The sequence below is a fragment of the Neopelma chrysocephalum genome, unplaced genomic scaffold (assembly GCF_003984885.1).
Source record: "Neopelma chrysocephalum unplaced genomic scaffold, ASM398488v2 Primary Assembly neopelma1_97222, whole genome shotgun sequence".
In the NCBI taxonomy this organism is placed as follows: domain Eukaryota; kingdom Metazoa; phylum Chordata; class Aves; order Passeriformes; family Pipridae; genus Neopelma; species Neopelma chrysocephalum.
The window spans coordinates 3,590,510-3,609,705 of NW_020925863.1; the positions used below are offsets into that span (position 1 = coordinate 3,590,510).

General features: G+C 37.6%; 1 protein-coding gene across 4 annotated transcripts in view; it reads left to right on the forward strand.

Moving 5' to 3' along the window:
• The window catches only part of VCAM1 (vascular cell adhesion molecule 1), a 30,103-nt gene extending 14,479 nt beyond the window's left edge, over window positions 1-15,624 (forward strand). For 2 of the 4 annotated variants that reach the window (XM_027671896.1, XM_027671898.1), the window contains exons 2-9: window positions 698-750; window positions 2,374-2,464; window positions 8,861-9,139; window positions 9,753-10,070; window positions 10,669-10,941; window positions 11,545-11,811; window positions 12,247-12,513; window positions 14,966-15,624. In XM_027671896.1, the coding sequence (XP_027527697.1) occupies window positions 2,413-2,464; window positions 8,861-9,139; window positions 9,753-10,070; window positions 10,669-10,941; window positions 11,545-11,811; window positions 12,247-12,513; window positions 14,966-15,126 (1,617 nt within the window). In that variant the 5' untranslated portion in view covers window positions 698-750; window positions 2,374-2,412 and the 3' untranslated portion in view covers window positions 15,127-15,624. Of the gene's footprint in view, window positions 1-697; window positions 751-954; window positions 1,051-2,373; window positions 2,465-7,936; window positions 8,137-8,860; window positions 9,140-9,752; window positions 10,071-10,668; window positions 10,942-11,544; window positions 11,812-12,246; window positions 12,514-14,965 lie in introns of those variants that run through there. The other 2 variants (XM_027671899.1, XM_027671895.1) reach the window with 2 other exon arrangements.
• The last annotated feature ends 3,572 nt before the right edge of the window (window positions 15,625-19,196 follow it).

Below are 19,196 nucleotides of genomic sequence, written 5' to 3' on the forward strand. Positions count from 1 at the left end.
GTTATGGATTTTTAAACACACTGCTTACTTTTCAACTTTGTGATAAATTTCTGTTCATTCTGGTAATCATTCTGTACTATAGAGTTCACCTAAAAATTTGTCCTCCTTTATGTTAAATTTGCAAACCTTCTAGCAATCTTTAAAAATAAATTTTATTTATTAATTTTTCAATTAATAAATTGCATATAAAAATAAATTTAAAATAAACATTACAATTAAGAAATACAATATACATGATAAAGGGAAACAATTTTTCTTAAGTTATCTTAGATCTTAAATTGTCAATAGAATATATTTGATAAGTAATGGCACATTTTGTGAAACCATAAGCTACAACAGGATCCATATGCTTACCTCAGAGGTAGAATGACAATCTCTTCATGCCACAAAATTTAGTAGAATTATGGCACAAGATACCTGAGAGTACAACAAAAGCAAAGTCAGAAGCTAGATATTGGTACCATAAGAGATGAATCAGTATAATAAGAAATCGCTTATAGGCTGATAGTTTTGTATCAAACACTTTTTATCAATAATAACAAATTGCTAGAGTTTATTTCTTTTCAGTGTGAGATAATTGTATTATATTCATTCAAAAAATCTAGGAAACTCAGTGTAAGATAATTTACTTGAAATCTTGAGTTCACCCTCACACGTCTCTGGAAATTCCTGTTCCTTCATCCTGTTGGTCTTGCAGGTACCAAGTCACCGTGCTACTTGATATCCTGCATAGAGAAAGATGTTACAGAGGTAAGACTAATCTCAAGCTCATGAGCCTACCAGAACTTAACTGGATTTGATCCTTGATCTGCAAAAGGATTCAATGCTGCATACACAACATTTACATCTTCCTTATCTTTTAGAAACTGTCCACTGCACAGAATTGTTTTCTTTCCCATTAGGATGTGCCAGCTTCCAAGTGAACTCCCTCTCAGTAGCTGCGTGGTCATCCGGCTTAGTCAATAGTGATTTCATTCAGCAGAGAGAGAACCTCGGCCAGAACACCAAATGGGCAGAGCATTTGTCTGGAGCTGAGCTTTTGAAAGAGTGGTACCAATATCTGTTCCTCATGGTGTGGAGCTTACTATAGTCAGAAATTAAGTCAAAGCAAAGCAAAACTTATCCAACCAAAAGGGTCATTAAACCATCTGTTACTTATGATTTGATATTCACATACAATTCTTGGGAAATTTCGGGAGGGATTCTTGGCTAAGAAGCGTTGGAATGTTGGCAGTCAAATATTTCTCATACTAATTCAGCACAGACCTTTGTCCTGCCTGTCAGCAATTTCAAATGTGTCACATTTCTCAAGTTGCCTCTCTTATCACTAGAGAGTAACATGGTCTGTGATTGAGGGTGACACAACTATGAAAGTCATTCTTGCTCCATTGTCTATATCAGACTACAAGGACTGGGGCTTTGATGCCTAGCCAAGTAATTGTCTGGGAAGGGGGAATAAATTCCAGTAGCTTGCATCTTTTTTACCCTTGCCTGTCTAGAAAAATTCAGCTGCTCATGGTTTTTGTCACTTAGCCAGTCCTACTTCGGCATATTCCTTCCATGAAAGTGTTAACAAATGGAGCAGTTAAGATGATACTTAACTGTGTGGGGGAAAAAAGTAAAGAGCAAAACAGTCTAAGTAAAGAAACAACATGTTTTTGATTTAAGGTAGAGCACATTTAAGAGATAAAGGAAAGGTACCAGATCCCTAATAGATTTGCAGCTCGTTTCAAGTGTCATTTCGTTTATCAGTATGTGTACAGACACACAGTCACACACAGATATTGCAAAATGCTTTCTCTTGGATACTTGTCATTTTGGCTTGATGGAAGTAAAAATTGGTTCATTCCCTCTTGTTTCTATTTGGAGGGTCATTTTCTTTAGAACTTTCAGTCCACTTCCAGAAAGGGAAAAATGACAATATTTAGATAAAAGAAAGATTTCTTTATGTGTCTTAAAAAAAAATAAACAAAATAATGAAATTGTGCAATCCCTGTAATTCTTACCGATATGGAAGATTTAAAAATTATGAATCTTGAATCATGCAGTGTTAAGTAATTTAATTTCTTTCTGATATCTGTGTAATATTTCTACTGTTAGTGAACCAGTCCACCTTAGGAGTACAAAGATAACATTTCTATAATACAAGGCAGCAAAAATAGTATCTATACAGCTGAACGTGGTTCTTCAGAATATGAACAAGTGTAAGAGAAAAAAGAATGTATTCTGATAGACAAGTTGAAGGATAATCAATTAGTAGCAGTGCAGTTATCAGTAGGATTCTCCTGCCTAGGAGTTCTGCATTCTTCCAGGTGAAATTGTCTGTTACAGACCTTGGTCTCATCATTCCCCTTTGTCTTTCTTGGTCCATAGGGACATATATGTACCTCATGACTGAAGAACAGGAAGGAGATGGGAAATAGGGAAGTGACTGATCCACAGGTGCATTGGAGAGCGGCTGCTGGTGAGTAATAACAAAGCTTGTTCAAAAAGTTCTCCACCCCTGTCTTGATAAACTTATTTTGATCCTGTGAAATGCTTTCCTTAATGAGGTACACAACAGTATTTAGTGGTATTGGAATTTCATGTAGAATGTTGGGGGAATTTATTAACTGGGTCATGTTCCTTCTTAAATATTTTCATTTGGCTTCATCTTGCCATATCCTAGGTTCTAGCCAGCATCTGCACTTTGACCCATCTGCACTTTGTCCCACTCTATTTTTTTACTCTGACCATTTTGAATGAGTTTTGTCTGAAAAAGGTATAGCTCCAGTGAGAACAAATGATTTTGCTATGTGTTGGTATATTTGGATCAAAATAAAAGTAGATCTGAACTCTTACTTCAAAATTCCCGAAGAAATTCTGAGTGCTCCAAGGCTCGTATTTGAATTTGAGTACACTGGGTAATATTTCAAATGGGAAACTTTTTTTTTACCTATGTCACTATGAAGACAATAGGAGCTCAGCTATCCAAACTAATGAAGTTTGACGTGCAGTACAGTACTTGGCACTTTAAATATGTGGATTTAAAGGCTATTCAACAGTTTCATTTTTAGATTCAGCGTCACTAAAATCATACTTTTTTTTTTTTTTTAGAAATAGAATTTGGAATTTCCACAGCTTGTTTTTTGCCAGCAACAATAGAGTATAAAAAGTAGGGACTTTTTTCTGTAGTGGCTTCTGTTTATCGGTAGGTGAACTTCTTGTTCTTTCTGTAAAGTGAAATGGACAATGCGTCTGAATAGAAGAAAATAAGATATTAACTATTTTGTAGTCTGTGCAAGTCTGTATTATTTTATCTGGCACCTTTGTGGAATCTGGATGCCTTCAGACTAATCAAACAGGAAGTGTCATAGCTGGGAAGCTGGTGCCTGAGAAAGATAATGAGGAAGTAGATGCATTTATTTTTATATACAGTATTTAAGAAATTCCAGAAAAGGGAAAGAAGCAGATGATAAAACTTTTTTAAGATGTTTCTTTTTTTTTTTCCTTTTTGCAATAGATGACAAGTTAGATGTGGAGTACAATTGTAAGGTGTGATGTGGGTTACAGGGTAATGCGTTGGTGTTCTTTTTGTAGTTAGGTACAAAGTTACAATTTGTGAAACAGACACAACCCTTTAAATAGATCTGCATGTAGATCTCATCCTTCCCAGCCGGAGATGAAAATTATAGGGAGTCAGTGATGCTTTCCTCCCCCTCTTGGGGCTATACTGAGGTTGTATTATTGTCAGGTGATGAGAAAGCAGGTGGAGGGAATCAGGAGAGGCAAAGGGTCAAGAAGTTCTGGGAACCAAAAAGCCATAGGCACTGGGGAAGGAGACAGTGTATAACCCAAATAGCAGGCTATTGAGGTTGCTGAGAACTGAAGATTTAGAGACTGGCAGATCATTACCTGCTATATTAGCCCTATAGTCAGCAGTGTTCATACATATCCTCCAGGTTCATGTTTTTTCTATTACTTGATCAAGATATGACCATATTAAAGGTATTACCTTGGATGTGGTGCCTGAAGAGCATTCCTTCTTTGCTGCTGCATGTCTGTTTTCCCTCTGAGAATAGTTCTCATCTGAGTTACAGCACATTGCTCTGGCTCTTGTCCTTTAGGCATGATCATACTGTAGACACTCTTTGAGTGGGGTGGAAGCTCTTCATCCCAACTGCTTCCATAAAACATCGGAAACTCTGGAAGAGGCTTTCTTTACTCAGGCACCCAGGTGTGCATCCCAAGGATATCTTTCCTGAGATGTGTGAGGGACCTAAGTTTATACTTGCTGTAATACCTCTGTGATACGAGGCTGAAGAACTGTTAAGGGCAGTATATTAAAAATGCAAGAAGAGGGTTATAAATGTTGGATAAGTAACATGTTGGATAATGTGCATTTTGTTCAAATAATTCATTAAGGCATCAAGAACTTCCTATCTCTTTTGTCAAGAGGAAACTAGTAAGTACATCATATAGTTATTTAACAGGATTGTAGAAGTGTGAGTTAAAGCAAATACTTAGCACAGTTCTGAAATGGTTTCTTTTCTTACATTCCGGAAAAGTCTGATGTAAGTTTCAGTTTCCCGAAGGACGTTTGTGTATTCTGATGCCAGGCCAAAAATGATGTGTTCGGTATTTCCAGACTCCCTTCTGAGACACACAATTGTTTTGTCTTTGTCTATCAAAGCCTGAGAAAAGTCTCTTTTGATTAATAGATGTATTTGAAAACATATATTTATGTCCCAATGCTTAATTCTTTTAATCTTTTTTGCCTTTAGTGATATTCTTGTAATACTTGTTTCATTCCAGTCTTCATTACACTCCTCATGTGTCAAGATTTTTTCCAGTTGATCCTATAATACTTATCTCACTGTGGATGTAGATGCATCCTCTGTTTTTATCCCCAGCATCCTCCTCTGTGCTGTTTGAATAAAAACCTAGATTATCTGAACTCTTGAGGTAAACTGCTAAAACTTGTCAGCTGATCTCTATTTGTTTTCAGACAGTACAGACAGTTCTGAAAACAAGCAAACTTGGTACCCTATTTGGAGGTTGATGCTGAGACTAGTAGGAGTAACAGTAAAGTGCATATTCTTTTTAAAATACATAGGAAGCTCACATTTGAGGTTGGGTAAAGAGCAAATTTTAAGAAATTTTTTAATTTTGTGGCAGATCTGTACTTTCTTTAATAATATTTGTTGGCTAACTCTGCTCTTACCTATACTGTCTGAGTTAAATTTGTCTCATCATCTGGTATAGTAGTCCCTCCGGTAAGGATCCAACTCCACTAAAGTTAATGGCAGCTGTCCAGTTTAATCTGCTGAGAGCTGAATCAGAGTTATTTCCTATTTCATGTTATCTGATGAAGGACTTAATTAAAATTTTTCCAGCATGCGGATATGGCCTCCTATGTTCGTATCTTTGTTTAGAAACTGATTTCCCAGAAACAAGGAAATTTTGCCCTTTCTTCTTCAGCTTAGCTTATGACTATTTAAGCAGCCCAAGCAGAAGAGTTTCATTTCTTGCTTCTCTCTGCCTATGATTTTAAAGTATTTATTTGCAACTTAATTGAGAGAGTGCTTTTCTTCAACAAAACCATTTTCTGTGAAATCAAATCAAATTCTGTAAATGTATTGTTACCTATTCTGGATAGATTTTGGATTTTTGTATTTGATAGCATTACTTTCAGAGCAGTATTCTGCTTTCATTTCCTGAGACTTTTGAGATTTTTTTTTTATTTTTTCTCCTTCTCTAACAAAGAAAAAGTTATGATAGTGATAATAAAAATAAACTATTATGGTAGAAGCCACTGTGACATTTTCACTGAATTTGGTCAGGCATTACTAGATGCTTCAGATTTCCCTGTCTTATTGTCTACTGGGTAATTGGGTTTTCTTGGGGTGTTTTGTTCATTTATTATTAATTACTATGATTTTGAAGACATCCTTTCTGGCTGAGATCACAATTTTATCTTTCCACTATCATTAATTCCCTTTCATATTTATGAGTTTATGATAAGTGAGGAAAAAAGTGGTTGATGCTTCCTATTTTACCCAGTGTGTTTCTGTAGCAGCTTGTGCTGTCCAGCTGTCCTTTGATGAGGATGCAAAGGTATGGCCGGCTGCAGTCAGGTAAAAAACAACAAAAATAGTTCCTGAAGAAGTTGCAGTGCCTGTAGGCCAGCAGGACCCTTACATCCTGTGGTACCACTCTCACCTGAACATGGTATTTTGGAGCTAGCATTAGGTTATTAACCATATAATATCTGCTTGACTTTATTTTTCCAAGTTATCACTCACTTACTAGATATTTGAATCTGTGCTGTTTATAAAATGCGCTATGTGATTACAGTATTTCACAGACATCAAATGTCCAAACAGTTACATACCAAAAGATTTACCAGAGACATTTTAAAAACACACATGTTTTGTTCTGAATTTCTTGCTGCTTTTGTTTAGTGATTCATAACTGACCAGTATAGAATTGTAGAATCATTTATGTTGGAAAAGACCTCTAAGGTCAAGCCCAGCCATTAACCCTGCACTGCCATGTTTACTGCTAAACCATGTCCCCAGGTGCCACATCCAGACATTTCTGAACTCTTCCAGGGATGGTTATTCCACTATTTTCCTGGGCAGTCTATTCCAATGCCTAACCACCCTTCAGCGAAGAATTTTTTCCTAATATATAATCTAAACCTTGCCTGGTGCAATTTGAGGCCATTTCCTCTCATCATTCCAGCATCTCAATGTCTTTCTTGAAGTGAGAGGCCCAAAACTGGTGTGGCCTCCCCAGTGCCAAGCACAGGGGGATGGGCACTGCCCTGGTCCTGCTGGCCACACTATTTCTGATCCAGGCCAGGATGCCATTGGCTGTTTTGGCCACCTGGGCACGCTGCCGACTCATGTTCAGCCACTGTCAACCAGCACCCCCCAGGTCTTTTTCCCCAGAGCTGCTTCCCAGCCACCCTTCCCCCAGCCTGTAGTGTAGCCTGGGGTTGTAGTGACACAAGTGCAGGACCCAGCACTTGCCTCGTTGAACCTCATACAATTGGCCTCATCCCGGTGATCCAGCCTGTCCGGATCACTCTGCAGTGCCTGAATCACGCAAGTAGTTGAATACGTAAACAACTGAGATGTAGAAACCTTTATCCATTCTTTGCATTGATAGCATTTTCCAGCTGAAAATTAAACACTGAAAATGTTAGTTTACCTTTTTCATAATATTGTTGCTATATTAGGCAGCAATAGTTGTCCTCAGAAATATTCCAAACTGGCTTTGAATACCCACTGGAAACCAAATACTGAAAATAATCCCCAAGCTGTTCTATAACTGCTATACTTCCCACATATATAAACGGGACATAAGAGATCTGAGAGGCATATCAGTAATGGACATTTTTAAATGGAGTTGGGATTATTAGTTCATTTTGAATAGTATGAGCCTGATTCAAGCTGATTAAGTCAGATCTCCGGACTTCTGTTATCTGACTTATTTCTTCATGTTTAGGGGTCAAAATTATTTAGGAACGAGTAACATCGCCTCTTAAACTAGTAGCACAGTTTTCAAAGGGAATACTTTGAAATGCTATTTACAGCATAATGCTCTTTACAGAGCAGAGCATTGTTAAAAGTGTTCTCAAGATTCAGACCTACAAAAATATTTTCACTGAAAACAAAATTGAATAACTTTTACATCTGAGATAAAGTGCCATTCAATTACTTGGAATCACCCACATACTTCCATTTTATCAGTTGTTTGCAGGATCAGATCTTGACTTGATCTTTCAAAGTGTAGTATGCACTATATTTACAAGTGTTAATGTTTATTATTTTCCTGGCCTTTCACAAAGCAGCAGAGGGCGCTGAGCCAACCGGCACAGCCCGATATGGGTCTTTTCCTCCCTGCTCTGGATATCCCTGTCCGGGGATTTCCCGCTCCAGCTGGAGGAGAGCCTTTATAAAGAGCACACTAGAGCTCTTCTAATAAACTGTTGCAGAGCAGCAAGATCTCACTGTGCTTCTTCACAGAAAATAGAAAGCAAAAATTTTAAATTTACTTTCTTTACCTGGTAACAGCAATTAGAAATGTTGAAACAAATGGGAAGAACAAGCCAGGCTCTGCTAGTAATTTTGTGTGTGCTAAGGACTGGTAAGTTGGGGAGAGGGGTTGGTGGTGCTTGTTTTATTTGTTTTTATTTTTTTTAAGCATAAACTGACCTAAAATTTACTGTTTGATCTTTATTTCTCTTTGTTCCAGTTACTTTTTCATTTCAGTGAATACAACTGTCAATTAAGTAGTTCTGTCAAAATGTCAGGAACCTTTTTTTGACACTTATGTTGAGCTTTTCTGTACTCTGCAAAGACACAATCATTTTCTTACTGAGTTTGCTAAAAGACAGTCTAGGAGACAACTGCAGTGTATCACTCAATGTTTGATTTTTACTGTTGTTCCTGACAGTATTGGTGAAGTTTGGTACTAAAAGTCCTGTTGAAAGTGTTTCTGAAGTTGTCCTTGCTATCTTACCTTCTCCCCTCAAATGTTACAAGGTTTTAGAACCAGATTCACCTGACAAAAAAAGAAGTTATACTGTGCCAATGCATTTCTTTTCACTGACAGCATTGGGTTTATGCCATTTTATACATGAGAACTGTTTGTTAGTCATCTGAGTCTGTATTACCTTTGACAAAATAACAATGCCTATGGTGTATTTTGGAGATGTAAACCACTGTATGAGTTTTTTTAGTTTAACTTCCACATATCTATAAAGCAAATTTGAAACATAAAGACCTTATATCACAGTAGAACATGAGAAGAAATAGAAAAATAAATGTTGAGAAAGCTGCTGAATTTGTGTCTTTTCTCCATATTGTAGTTAAAGCTTTTGAAATGGAGATTATACCTGCTAATAAAATTGTTGCCCAGATTGGAGAAATGCTCATACTGACATGCAATACCACTGGCTGCGCATCACCAAGTTTTTCCTGGAGAACACAAATGGACAACCCCCTTGGAGGAACAGTGAACAACCATGGAACATACTCTACCTTGACTATGAATCCAGTTAGCGTTGTGAATTCTCATGATTATCTGTGTACTGTCTTCTGTGATAAGAAAGGGAAAAAAGAGAAGAGTGTCAAAGTTGAACTTTACTGTAAGTAAAAGTAAAATTCTCTGTAACTAGTGCATGATTATAAAAAATCCATAATTGTGGTTGGTAGTTAACTTGTAATTTAGGACAATGAGTCTGCTATAGCTCAACATGTATTTCCTTGTAAGATTCCTTTATCTGTCTGTGAAGGACACTTTCTTAGCCTTTTTCTGCTTAGCTTTCTGCACTGAGCTTAGTAGGTACTAATCTTAGTTATTCTTATTCTTGGCTCCCTGAATACAGTCATAGAGCTGGGGGGAAAAAAATCAAAGCCTTTTTAGTTCTCAGGGGAATGATTCAGGTGTCTAATCCCACCATCAGAGAAAACAGGATACCACCAGTGCATGAATTGCTCTGAGTACCTGTGTTTAGGCAGCTGTATCACTGCTGAGGTACCTTGCTGGATCTTACTCGATTTTTTGCGATCGTATTTCAGAAATTGTACAAATAAAAGACCTGTATGTCTTCATATCAAGATAGGTCTTGTAATAAAGTTGATATAATGTCACATTCTGAACACCTCTAAATTCAAGATGTTTGCTATCTGGATCTTGCTCTCATGTTGACTCTAGTATTCATCTCTGCTAGTCTAAAGAAACTGATTTTATTCTTTTAGCTTTCCCCAGTGATCCTATCATTGAGATCAGCCCATCCTCAGTTGCTGGAGAAACAGTCACTGTCATCTGTAAAATTCCTGATGTGTATCCTTCTGAGCACCTGGAGCTAATCCTAAAGAAAGAGGAAGATGTTCTTCATGAAAAAAATTTTTATGGAGATGACAGCACAAATACAGAAACCAAAACTGTGACATATTCATTTATTCCCATGGCTGAAGATATTGGGAAAGAGATTACCTGTGTGGCCAGGTTACCAGTTCCTTATATGGACTTTAAACCCAAAGAAAGGGTATCTTCTCAGAAACTGAATGCCAATTGTAAGTATTTTTGTACTAGGACGTTCACACAAAGTGTGTCAAGTTCCGTGGGATGGCTTTACAAAGTGTGTACTATAAATAATTTGTAATCTGCACTTCTTATCTGATTTATTTGTGTAGATAATCTATTGTATTAATTTGAATTCTGTTGTATTCAGTAGCAGTCACTGAGTCACTGTTGTTCATATCAGAAGTTAGGCAATGCTTAAGCAACTCCTCTCATTCTTTTACCTCGGGCACTGGTACTCAGTCAGAAAGTAAAGGTCAGAAGAAAAATGGCATCATGCAAATAAAAAAAAGTTTTTAAAATTGGAATTGTATGCCTAGGAATTCCAAGTTTATAGTTGTAAACAATAAGGAGATTTAAAAAAAAAAGAGTAAAAAAAATTGTACACATTTTGTCTAGCTTAGCTTTCAAAGCTGCAAGCAAAATGTCTTATCAAGTCTGGAAAAATTGTTCCACTGTGTTACTGGGATACACATTAATCATTTTTTCTTGGTATTCTGTGAAATGTACCTCTAGAGAAGCTAGTCTTAAAGATGTGCTTGTCATTTTTCATTTACTTGCTGATCTTGTCTTTCTTTTGTTCTCTCACAGTTGGTCCACAAAATACTATCATTACTGCATCTCCAGGCAACTCAGCAATGGAAGGAGACTCTCTAAAACTCACTTGTGCGACTGAGAGCAACCCTCCACCACAAATAGTTTGGAGAAAACATTTGGCTAACAAAAGCATTCAGCATCTGATAAAAAACAATGTCCTTTCTATTCCCCATGCCCGTTTCAGTGATTCAGGACTGTACATCTGTGAAGTAATTAATCTGGTAACTAATAGAACAGAGACTGCAACTGTGGACATTGTTATACAAGGTACAAGTCTGCTTGAATTTAACTTGTATTAACTCATACTTAACTGGCAGCTGCTTGTTAGGTTGAAGGATGCTGAAACACTAAAAATTAGGAAATTATGGAATGCTCCTTGTTACATATTCAGGATTTAGCTTCAATTTATGACTGCTCTTTGTGGGCTGTACTTTTTCTTTCTATGCTTAATTTTCAATAGCTAATTCTGTCTGTACTGTTGTATATGCATACCTCTGTACGTTTCCCACAATGCAACACTCAAAGTGATAAAAGAATCTAAGAAAGTGGTGAGGGGCCACATACTGTTATTTCCTTGAAATATAATGTACATAGTGATTTCACAGGAACATGGCATTCTCCTTCTTTGAACTAGCTTTAGTCATTAGTAATGAATTTAGTAGTCATTTAATGGTAGAACTATTTTATTTTTATTATTATTTTTATTTTTATTGATTGCCACTGTTTCAACAGAGCCAAAAGTCTCAGATAGAGTCTGGGATCAAAACCAAAATGAATAGATCCTTGGGCAAGCAATTCCTACTGTCTTAAAACCTTCTCCATCTTAAGTACTTTTACATTAGTATTACATCCTTTTATTTTGTCATGCAGGTGCTCCAGTCATCACAGAGCTCTCAATTGAGCCTTCTACAACAGTTCAAGAAGGAGAAAATGTTTCCATACAATGTTCTGCTGAGAGTAACCCTCCTCCCAAGATTATTTTAAGGAGAAAATCTGACAGTGCAGACATGGAGCCTTTCAGTGCAGGGAGCATTCTCCTTCTTCCATCTGTGATGTTCCTAAATGGAGGAGACTATGAATGTGTAGCAGAAAATAAGTTTGGGAACAGTAAAAGTGAAATAACACTTAATGTGGAATGTAAGTATATGTAAAGCTTTCCCAGTCATTTAAAGATAATTAGTTGAATCTTCTGTGATAAATATAACTATCAAATTAAACAAAATCCTGTGAGTACAAAAAAATCAGCATGGTCCATTGCTCTTCCCAAAGAAAGGAGCAGTGCTGATGAACAAAACAAAATCATGAAATTTTTAATGTAATGACAGTCTTAAGTCAGGATCTGAATGAGTGAGAAATTGGTCTGCCTTCTTAACAGTCTTGGTTGGAGTACTTGGTTAGTATGTTTAGACTATGGAGGGTTTGTATGGAAACTCTGATACTGTGTGCTTTACTTTTTCTGAGAATGAAAAAGAAATTAACTTTGGGAGGCTGACAATCTACCATGCAGTAGAACATGTTGGATCCATGTCTGAAAAATCCAGTCATGATTAACTATAGGACTCTTCCTTTCAGATGGACCAAAGAATACAATGATCTCTGTTATCCCTGCTACTGCTGTTAAAGAAGGAGAAACTGTGGTGATGAAATGTACTAGTTCTGGCAATCCATCTCCTGTGATCTCTTGGAAGAAAAAGAAAACCACTGGGGAGTTTGAGAAAATTTTTAAAAATGCAACTTTAACTATACAGAACTTAAAAAGTCAAGATCTGGGGCTTTACGAATGTGAAGCTTATAACCAACTTGGCAAGGAAGAAAAAGCTGTGAAATTATTTGTTCAAGGTTTGTAGAACAAGATGGAAAACAAATTTTTTATTTTATGTATTTTAGGTCCAGATCTCCTTCTGTGAAGAATGGGGTAGTTCTGTCTTTGATGTCAATGGAGTTAAAAGGTGTCCTTAATGTCATTAAGTCGTTTAGGCAGCTTTAAACAAAAGTCATTTAGGCAGCTTTAAACAGTGAAGTGTGAAATCTGCCTTAGTACAGATAGCTTATGAAAAGTTCTTATGTCAGTTGAGCTTTCACTGCTCCTTCCACACTGGCTAATGTATGCATCAGGTAAAGAAGGTGTGTAGTGCCTGTATTTTCTTCCAAATAGGTCTCAGGATATATCTGCATACAGAAGATTCAAAGAGAAAGTACATGCTGAAACTTAACTGTGGAAGCACTGTATTACAGCTCCCTGGCTCTCCTCTGAGTTCAACTCTGTATCCTGTTCTTTCAGGCTGCCTTTAAGCCATAACAAATGCTGATTCCTCAACTGACCTGCAATGGTAGCGAAGTTCCATTTTCAGTAGTCAGTAGGCTTCTCTGCTTTAGCCCTGTCACTTCTGTCTATTGCATAGCAACAGTGTATTACTTAGGGATCACTTCTGCTGCTAATCCAGCTCTCTCCCCTATTCTTTACTATTTTTGTAGCTGCACCAAAAAATACACTTTTGATTTCCCCTTCAAGTGCAGTGATACAAGAGGAAAGTGTTACCATTCCTTGCATATTTTTGTATGTTACATCTGTTCAGAGTACTTTGTAAAAGAAAAATAGGTGATGGGTTCAAAACCTTGGAACAGTAGATGGCAAATGTACCACAGACAGGGCTCAGCTAAAGGGTGCAGGAAAATACACAAGCATACTATTAATGAGCTGGGAGAGCAATCTCAACACTGCCAAAGGTTAGTTAAAATAACTACTATACTGAGTTAATATTAGGATTTGTTTTAGACAGACAGAGTGACATCTTCAGTTTCATTAAGAATTGTCTTTAAACAAACTGAGATGAATTGCACAGGTTCTTGTTGTAAGTAATGAAAACTTGTAATGAAAACTTGTGTTCTAAATGGCAGATGAACAAAATAATTGCTGCTTCAAAATTTTTCATAGTTCCACTTCCACCTTTGAAAACAGGATGCAAAATTGCAGAACCTAGTGGAAAAAAATACAATTCTAGGATCTTTCCTTTGCCTTTTCTGTTTCTCTTATGTTGAAAGAGGACATCGACTTCTGTGTATGTTGGTCTGTGTCCTTTCATGAACTCAAATAAACAGTGAATTTAAAATAAGAAAAGAAGAAAAGGCTCCATATAATGTAAAAGATATCCATCACTTGATAAAATTTCTTTCTGTTGGCTTCAGTGTGTGAAGGATAGCTAGTGGCAGAGTAGTGTCTAAAGCTACGTGCTCAGCTATTATAGTGGGTCCATTACCTGGATTAGTACTTAGTGTGTAAAAGCTGATACCTCAGGAGTTTTCACATCTGTTTGTTGCTAAATCCTACCTTGCATTTCTTTTCAGTTCCTCCCCAAAATATTACTGTGTTAGTATATCCATCAGAAAATGTTAAAGAAGGAGAAAATATCACTATTACATGTAGCACATACAATAACACACCATCAGAGATGGTCCTGAAAAAAGTCCATCAGGAGAAGTTATTCTGCCATCAGTGAATGGAACCTTTTTACTCTACAATGTCAACAAAAATTATATAGGCATATATTTGCTTCATGTTTTCAATAAGGTTGAAAACAACATCGCAGTGATTGAGATAGCTGTTGTAGGTAGGTAGATCTATTGCCTTAAACATATTTTGTTTGTACTTTCGGGTAAATTTTGTGTCAAGGTGAGCACAACTAGTTCATGGCTGATCCCTGCACAACAGTACTGCAGTTAACCTAAAAAAAAAACCAAACACCCCAAATCAACCAAAATAATAGACCACCTGGTGAGAATAAGCTGTATTTAACCTCCTTTCAGTGTGGATTTAGTTTCTCTCTAACCTGATAGGTGCAGTAGCTTTAAGGGTAGGGCCAGAAAAAGGTGAATTCTGGCTGCACTTCTGTCCACATGCATGAACAGTGAGACTAATCCAGAGAAAGTTCGGTTACAAAAATATCTAAAGAGTGGGCTTTTTAAACACGGTCTTCCCCTTGAAGCATTGATTCCAGGAGGTTGAAACATACCAAAATGTTTCCTGGGTAAAATATGTGGTATTCCTCTGGTATTCTTCATGGATTTTATGGTGTTCTTCATTGTAGATGGTATCGGGTGGGTTTGAGTGGCTAGGAATTAAAGTGTGTAATATGAAATTACTAAAAAAAAACATGTTAGGAAAACGTTTTGAAATATGCTTTGTGCATGAAAACAGAAATAGTGTTCCAAACCCTGTCTGTACAGTGATTTGCACATATCTGTTTCAGTCAATTTTTACACAACTTTTTTCTCCTTTTGTTTCCATTTTCAGCAAGACTGGAAAACCCGGATCAGATGTTACCACTGATTATTGCATTCTCCTCTGTAGCAGCGGTAGCAGTACCTGTAGTTGCAATTTTGATCTACGTGTCAAGAAAAGCAAAGATAAATGGATCCTACAGTCTTGTAAAAGCACTCAGGTTGAAAGTGTGATCACATGAATATAAGTCTTTAGTTGATATTAAGCAAATTTATTTATTGTTGTGACTGGTTCTACTCTTCTGGTAGCAAACAAGTGACTTAAGAACAGCGCCATGTGATAGCAAATGGCTTTTTTTCATGTTTTGATAAGTGTTTTGGTATTCAAAATAAAGGAAAAGCTGGCGTCCTCTCCTAGAAATTGGTAAATCACTTCTGTATGAAGCGTGCTGAACAAAGAGTTCTGTGGAGAACTAGGTTTGTACATAGTGTATAATTTATGTTATAAATATGTTCAACTAAATATCAGTTTGTAAAATTGCAGTCTTATGTACAGAGAAATTTTGTTAATTCAAAGATATAAATCATCATTGCTTGAGCTCATCAGGTGATATTTTATTTTGTATTACTCTGCAGCATGAATGTTTTGTCTGCTTTTGTTTGGAAAATGTTCTGTTTTCACTGATATTGCCATAAATCCTGTATCTTCAATGAAGTTACACAATCACTGGACTATGCATTTCTAATTTATTTAAATTAATTTAAGATCTTGAGGCTCATTTGTGAAACATTTCATTTTAAATATTACTCAAAAAGTATCTGGGGTTATAGTCTAGTTAGTTCTAGGACTGGTGAGGTATTTTTGTAGGCTTAAATAATTCTCAAATTAATGTCAGGGTTCTGTTATTTTGTGACAAGCCAAGTCAGACCTTTCATGTAAAATATAAGCTGATGATAAATATGCTTTACAGATTTCCACTGCAAAATAAAACTACCAGTAGATTTCTTTGATTAAATCCCCCTAGTGATGCTTGCTTTAGATTATGTCAGAATATACATTAGTGTGGAAGGAACCAGTGAAAATTATCCTTAGCAACAGCGGATTTGAGTGTCATGGGAAGCCTTGGCTGTAAAGGCAGAAGCCAGGCCAGCAGCAATCTAAAGGCATAGGCAAGGGGGACAGGCAAAATCTGTGCAGCCTCGGCAGTGGTGGTTGTATTGTGTCCTGAAGAAATACCTTTCCCAAGCTTATCACTGTGGAAATCTAAACCTTTTTGCTGTCAACTTGTCTTTTGATGGAGAACCAGTGTCTTCATTCTTCACCCTGGTTAGTGCCTTTTTCACTGCATGCTTTCCAGTGTTGGCAAAGTGGCTGTGAAAATAGTGGACTTTGTGTGCAGAGGCAAAGGTGGAGTTTGATAGTGTTCTTCCTTACATCCCTTCTCCTCACTAGCAGTGGTGCTTTGACTCATCTGGGTGTTGATGTTCAGCACTGAAAGCAAGGTTGTGGGAGATGCGGGCTCTGTGGCTGAGAGTTGAAGTGCATCTTGATCCACTGTGCCCTGATCCACTTGCTAGGCATAGGAAGGTGGGCTTAGACCCACCAAACTTGCATACAGAAGGTAAAGCAGAGGTATGTGAAAAGAATGTGCCTTTATATTATACACACAGTAACAACTGCTCCCAACAGCAATGCAAATGCAGGTGCCTCTTGGTAGCTGCTCTGGGGTGAGGCAATGGTGCACATCTCCCATATCTTTTTTCTAGCATGTTCAGTAGTGTTTTGTGCACAGTAAATCAGTGCATGCAGGATATCTATCTAGACTGGAAAGGGTGGCTTGGAAAGTGGGAGTGTAGCAGAAAAATGGGAGAGCAGTGTGGACTTGGCTTGGAGGAATGTGAGCATGCAGTAGGAGGGTGAAGAAAAGATTGAAGACAGAGGAGGAGGAGAGCTTTGACAGGCCCATGACACAAATTTCTTGGAGGTGGTGCCAGGCATATTTATTCAGAATAATGTCAGGCCTGTCTCAGTGCTGTCTTGTGAATAAACCAGAAAGCATCATTTTTTTTCCACTGTGCAAAACTTTGGTGCACACACATTTTTCCTACTGGCTATGGTTCTGGTGTCTGTATTGTGGGAAAGATAGTTAGAAATACAGAGAAGGAGGACTTGAAAACAGTAAAAATGAAATGCCTGGGACTTTCCAGTTTGGAGAGAGAATTCTGAAGGAGGAGGGGATGTGACTGATGTTTTCCAAATTGTGAAGGCAGATGATAGCAAACAACAGATGCAGAACTGCTGTTTGCTAAATCATGCACTGCCAGAATTGCAAGACACACCAACTAAGGAGAAAGTAGTTTAATAAAAATAATAAATAGTACTTCTTTACAAAGTGAATGGTGAACTGCTGGAAGCTGCTGCAGAGAGTTCTGGGGCATAACAATATCAATTGGTTCAAAAGAGGAATGGAAAAAATAATGGGCTAATGGTCCATAAACAAATACTAAAGGGAGTAGGCAGAAATGTACTGTATAACATCCCTCATTCAATGGCCATTGATGCTGAGCAATCCTCAGGATATATACTGCAGAAAGTGGCCAGGTTTGTATGATGTCCTGAAATAGCGTCTTCCACTGCTGCAGACCTACTGAAGCAGCTGAATCACTGGTGAGGCCCAGTAAGGTCTGCCTTGCCTTCTTACACCCTCTCTGAGCAGGGACAAACCTATTTGTAGAAGGAGCATAGAAGTTCCTGTGCTATTTTCTCCTCTCCTGTGATCCCTTAGGACTAAAAAGAGGAAAGATGAGCGGGAGAGAAATAGGAGTCACCTGCAACAGTGCTTTGGTGCTTGTGTAGTCTTTCTGGGAAATTCCTCCACGAGTTCCCAGTATCCTTTCAGCTCTTGGTTTCACCATGTTTCTGATACAGATACAGACCTTAATGTCCACATGGGCTGGTCCACCCTCTCAGGGTCTCCATTAAGGTATTAAATAATTTAAGTCAATAGGAATTGGCCTGTGATTTCAACAGGGCCGATTCTTCACCCAGAAACACTAAATGAATAGATTGAGTTTATAGTGCTCATTTTAGGAGAGGCTGCTCTTGTGTGGGCAGCAAGCTTCCTCTCAGTGAAATCACAAAGAAGGATCTTGACAGGGGATCTCCTCCCCTGCTGCCTGATTCTCGGTATTTTCCAGGGCACTTAACGATTTGGGTAGAAGCTTGTCCTATGGAGGTTAAAAGTTCACAGTAAAATAACTTCTCTTATTGAAAATTACAGAAGGAATATTACTTCTCCTAGCACAATTTCTCATCAAGCAGTTTGCAGAGCCTCTGCCCTAACAAAAAGTCATGAACAGCAACTCCAGCCCAGGAAGTGCTTTCAGAACTGCCTGGAGGTCTAGGTAAGAGTCCCTACCACAGGGCCTGTCTTTATGACCAGGAAAGTGGTCTGTAGAGCAAAGGGCTCTCTAGAGAGTCACATAAAAAGGGGAGTTTTTCTTGACACTACTCTATACTCAGTTTGAAGGCTACTTCACATTTAAAAAAGAAGGGAGAGAAGTAGTTATATCAGGGAAACTGCCTCTCTTGTTCTGTTGTCTTTTGTGCAGCTGAACAGTCTCTAGACATCCCAATCTTTTGGTCTCCACATGCTATATATCCTGCCACCAAAGTGGTGCAAGTTATACTAACAGAAATATGGAAATACTTGTAAAAAGAGTGATGTGCTTTGCTGTTAGCTACCAGGCATCTTAGTAGTTAAAATGTATTGTTCTGAGTACCTGGGTAGCCACCAGGTATCAAAGAAGAGAATCTCCTGTCTGTCCCTCTGCCCTTCCCCTCTGAGGAGTCCTTCTGATGCTGTTGGAGTACACAGAATGGCCACATGTGTGTCTGTGAGGTACAGGGGTGGAAAGTTCCCCTTGCTTTCTATGTCCTTCGTTCCTCTCAGTGATTTTGCTGTGTTTAAGGTTCATTGCAAATGAAACAAGGGAAATGGGGTTTTTGACAGATTGAAAATTTACCCTTACAAAGGCACCTTTTGCTTTTTGCGGAGCAAAGAAATTCAGACATTTAAATCCTAAAACTTGTGCCAGGACTAACTGAAGATTTATTTTTTTAAAGGCAAATAGATTTATTTTTAAAAAAAGCAAATATATATTTTATAAACAGATGTGATAGAGGGTCTGGGACTCTGTTTATGTGACTTGAAGTAGAACAACAATGACTTTATTTTTTTATTGCAATAATAAATACTACACCTGTATGTGTTAAAAGAGACAGAAAGGAGCATATAAAGAAA